This window comes from Sesamum indicum, linkage group LG4 (genome assembly GCF_000512975.1).
Source record: "Sesamum indicum cultivar Zhongzhi No. 13 linkage group LG4, S_indicum_v1.0, whole genome shotgun sequence".
NCBI lineage: Eukaryota > Viridiplantae > Streptophyta > Magnoliopsida > Lamiales > Pedaliaceae > Sesamum > Sesamum indicum.
Window position 1 is genome coordinate 13,534 of NC_026148.1, and position 4,040 is coordinate 17,573.

At 44.2% G+C, this 4,040-nt stretch overlaps 1 protein-coding gene and 1 pseudogene across 1 annotated transcript; both read left to right on the top strand.

Moving 5' to 3' along the window:
- On the top strand, window positions 886-1,766 carry LOC105159618 (histone H4-like). The gene has a single exon (XM_011076733.2). The coding sequence runs from the start codon at window positions 1,316-1,318 to the stop codon at window positions 1,625-1,627; it is 312 nt and encodes a 103-aa protein (XP_011075035.1). The 5' UTR covers window positions 886-1,315; the 3' UTR covers window positions 1,628-1,766.
- On the top strand, window positions 1,708-2,872 carry LOC105159764 (annotated as a pseudogene).

The following is a 4,040-nucleotide window of genomic DNA, read 5'->3' on the forward strand; positions in this document are numbered from 1 at the left end:
TTAATTTCCTTATCTTGTGAAGCAGATTATACTCGTCTGTGGTTGCGGCGCATTTGGTATATCCAGGGGTACCCAATGCGCATGTTCAAGTGGACTCCTACTTTCACTCCGTCTCAAGAGTCATCAATTGTACCAGTTTGGGTTAGTTTCCCAGAGCTGCCAGCACATATGTTCCGCAAGGAAGTTCTATTCACGGTGGCGAGCATGATTGGAACTCCTCTGCAGATTGACGATGCCACACTCAATCAGTCCAAGCTCTCCAAGGCAAGGGCATGCATTGAATTGGATCTTCTCGAACCGCGCCTTGAGGATTTTCAAATCCAGATTTGTGGGGCAACTATTGTTCAGCGTATTGAGTACGAGGATATCCCAAACTTCTGCTCCTTATGCAAACATGTTGGACACCGAGACTCAGACTGCTATTCAAAAGACGATGCTCCCAAGCCACCTCCCCGGAAGCAGAGGAAGAGGGTTGATGTGGAAGTGGAGCGGGCCAAGCAGTTGTTCAGGAAGTTGGTGAGAGTTCAAAGACGAGGGACCAGCCAGAACAGCTTCAACCTGCTAAGGACACCAGGTACCACGCTGAGCACCAAACTGAAACTATGACTAGCGTCAATGAATTTTCTATTCCTGCTGATGAAGTTAATATTCCCTGTGAGGCTGGAAAAATGGGTGATTTACCTGCAGATAATCTTGTTGTTAGTTCTGTGAAAAATATTTTGGAGACTAATTTGCCTTCCGATAATCTGGTTGTTGGTGTTGTGTATCCTCCGATTGGGGGAGTGGAAATCCAAATGAGGAAGAAACGGGTTAACCTTCCGCAGGCCTCTGAACTGTTCAAAAATCTGAAACTTTTTGGAATGATTACTCCACCACAAAAGGAATGGGATGAAACTGATGAATCAGAAGGGGAAGACGATGATGTTAACCCGGATAGCCCACGGCCGGTGAAGATCCAGGATCCAGTTTGCTCGCTGAACAGTAATCCAGCTGAGATCGAGGAAAGAGAACAGTTCTTTGCTTCTCCAACCCCGCCACGAAAATACAGACATCGTTGCACGCACTGGATCACTACAACCACTTAGAAACTTTTAACTATTTTCTGTTTCACAATGTTTAGGAGTAGTACTCCTCTGGTTTCTCAAGTGTTTTGTAAAACATCTGTTATTTACTTTTTAATGAAGATAGGATGGGGACCCCGATAAGCATCTCCCACCTTCGGGTGTTTTGACTAAAAAAAAAAAAACCCTAAACCCTAAACCCTAAACCATAAACCCTAAAACAAGATTAGGAAAGATTTTCGAATTGCAGAAAAATGCCGGGACGGGGCAAGGGCGGCAAGGGTTTGGGAAAGGGCGGAGCTAAGCGCCACCGCAAGGTCCTACGTGATAACATTCAAGGAATAACAAAGCCGACCATTCGCCAGTTGGCTCATCGAGGCGGCGTTAAGCGAATCAGCGGATTAATCTACGAAGAAACGCGTGGCGTTCTGAAGATTTTCTTGGAAAACGTCATACGTGATGCTGTTACCTACACCGAACACGCCCGCCGCAAAACTGTTACTGCCATGGATGTGGTTTATGCACTCAAGAGGCAAGGCCGTACACTTTACGGCTTTGGTGGTTGAGGTCGTCTTTAGGTTTAGGATTTTGTGTACATTTGTTGTAGCTTTCTGATTTTCATTAAAGGGTTTGTGGTTTTAATTGAATGTATGGAGTTCAATGTTCCTTTAATGAAATGATGTTTCGCTTGAAAAAAAAAAAAAACCCCAAACCCCAAACCCCAAACCCCAAACCCTAAACCCAAAACCCAAAACCCAAAACCCAAAACCCAAACCCAAAATCCCAAACCCCAAACCCAAACCCCAAACCCAAAACCCCAAACCCCAACCCCCAACCCCCAACCCCCAACCCCTTAACCCCTAAGCCCTAAGCCCTAAACCCTAACCCAACCCCTAAACCCCAAACCCAAAACCCCTAAACCCTAAACCCTAAACCCTAAACCAAAATCGTAGTCCTTCCTTTCTACTACGATTACGAGGAGATCGGGCTGAGGGCGTCGACGGCAGCAGGCGGAGAACATTGGTGCACGTTTCCTTTTACCGCAACTATGGGAAGACTTTTAAGAAGCCTCGTCGTCCCTATGAGAGACTGGATGCTGAGCTAAAACTTGTTGGAGAATATGGTCTTAGGTGCAAGAGGGAGCTCTAGAGGGTTCAGTATGCCCGGAGCCGCATTAGGAATAATGCAAGGATGCTTTTGACCCTTGATGAGAAAGATCCTCGTCGTATTTTTGAAGGTGAAGCCCTTCTGAGGAGGATGAACCGGTATGGGTTGCTCGATGGAGCCAGAACAAGCTTGATTATGTTTTCGCCCTCACTGTTGAGAACTTCCTTGAGCACCGCCTCCAAACTCTAGTGTTCAAGGCTGGTATGGCTAAGTCTATCCACCATGCTAGAGTGCTCATCAGGCAAAGGCATATCAGGGTTGGAAGGCAAGTTGTCAACATGCCCTCGTTCATGGTTAGGGTGGATCCCCAGAAGCATATCGATTTCTCGCTCACAAGTCCATTCGGTGGTGGTCGTCCTGGTAGAGTGAAGAGAAAGAACCAGAAAGCAGCTACTAAAAAGGCTTCTGGTGGTGATGGAGATGAGGATGACGAGGAGTGAGGTGTAGTAGTCAATTTAGTTGATAATGGTAGAATTCAGTTTTATGAGGTTGTCTCTCTTGTTCATGTAGTGATGATTGCTACCATAAACTATCAGCATATCTTGTTGAGACATTCAGAATTAGGACCATTTAAATTTTGCGTGCTTGTCTAATCACTGATTTCAAGCTTTTTTGTTATTTGTATTAAGCTGAACTTTTGCAAAGAAAAAAAAAACCCTAAACCCTAAACCCTAAACCCTAAACCCCAAACCCCAAACCCCAAACCCCAAACCCCAAACCCCAACCCCAAACCCCAAAACCCCAAACCCCAAACCCCAAACCCTAAACCCAATACCCTAAACCCGAAACCCTAACCCCAAACCCACAGATCTTTTCCTTTTTTTTCTCTTTCTGGGGTTTTTTCTCTCACTAATCTTGCTGCTCGGCAGCTAGCTTCAATGGCGACGGAAGAGCTCAACAAACCTCCTTCGATTCCTCCATACCCACAGGTCAAAACACTAAATTTTTTCTCCTGTCTTTTCGCTCTTTTTTTTTTTTCTTAATTTGTTACAAGAAAGAATCTCATTTCCACTTTGCATGTTCTGTCAGCTTTTTTTTTACTATGTTTATTTTTAATTTTTCCTCCGTACGTGGATTGTTGCTTGAAATTTTAGATTTTTCGGTACTAAGAAGAATCTTCACATTTGCAGCTAAATCCTTTTAACCCTAAATTTATTCTGCCCTCTTGTAAATTTCTCTTTCTGAGGTTAAGATAATTTAGCTACTAGTATGTAATTGCTTATGTATTTTTAGTTTTTTTTCCCGTTAAATCGAGATACGCATTTCCTTTTCTTGTGAAAAAGAAAGAGCAAATTGTTTTACAAATTTGGTACAACCACAATCCACGGTTTTTTTTTTTAAAAAAAAAAGAAAAATCGTGAATTTTCCTGGAGAAGAGAAGTGAAACTTGTGGCTTAGCCGTTTTTTCTCGTGTTCTGTACCATTGAAGATTTAAGTTTTAGTAAAGAAAAATTGCAGTTCAAAGGCAGTTAAATTATGTTAAAATGGTCACCTTTTCCCAACGTTTTGAGTATCTTTTTGCTGCTCAGATGATTATGGAAGCACTAGATGCTCTGAAACAAACTGAGGGTGCGAACAAGTCAGCAATATCCAAATACATGGAGTCCAAATACGGCGAAATGCCTGCCGGCCACGCAGATCTGTTGTCACATCACTTGAATAGAATGAAGGACAGTGGGCAGCTTCTGTTCATCAAGAACAACTATGTTAAGCCCGGCCCAGATGCACCACAGAAACGCGACCGTGGCCGCCCCCCAAAGCCGAAGGAACCCCTTCCCGCTGGCGCCGTAGCTGCCGCTCCCCGGCCCCGGG

Excerpts from the sequence above, each read along its gene's own strand:
- LOC105159618 (XM_011076733.2), top strand. The coding sequence starts at position 1,316 with ATGCCGGGACGGGGCAAGGGCGGCAAGGGTTTGGGAAAGGGCGGAGCT.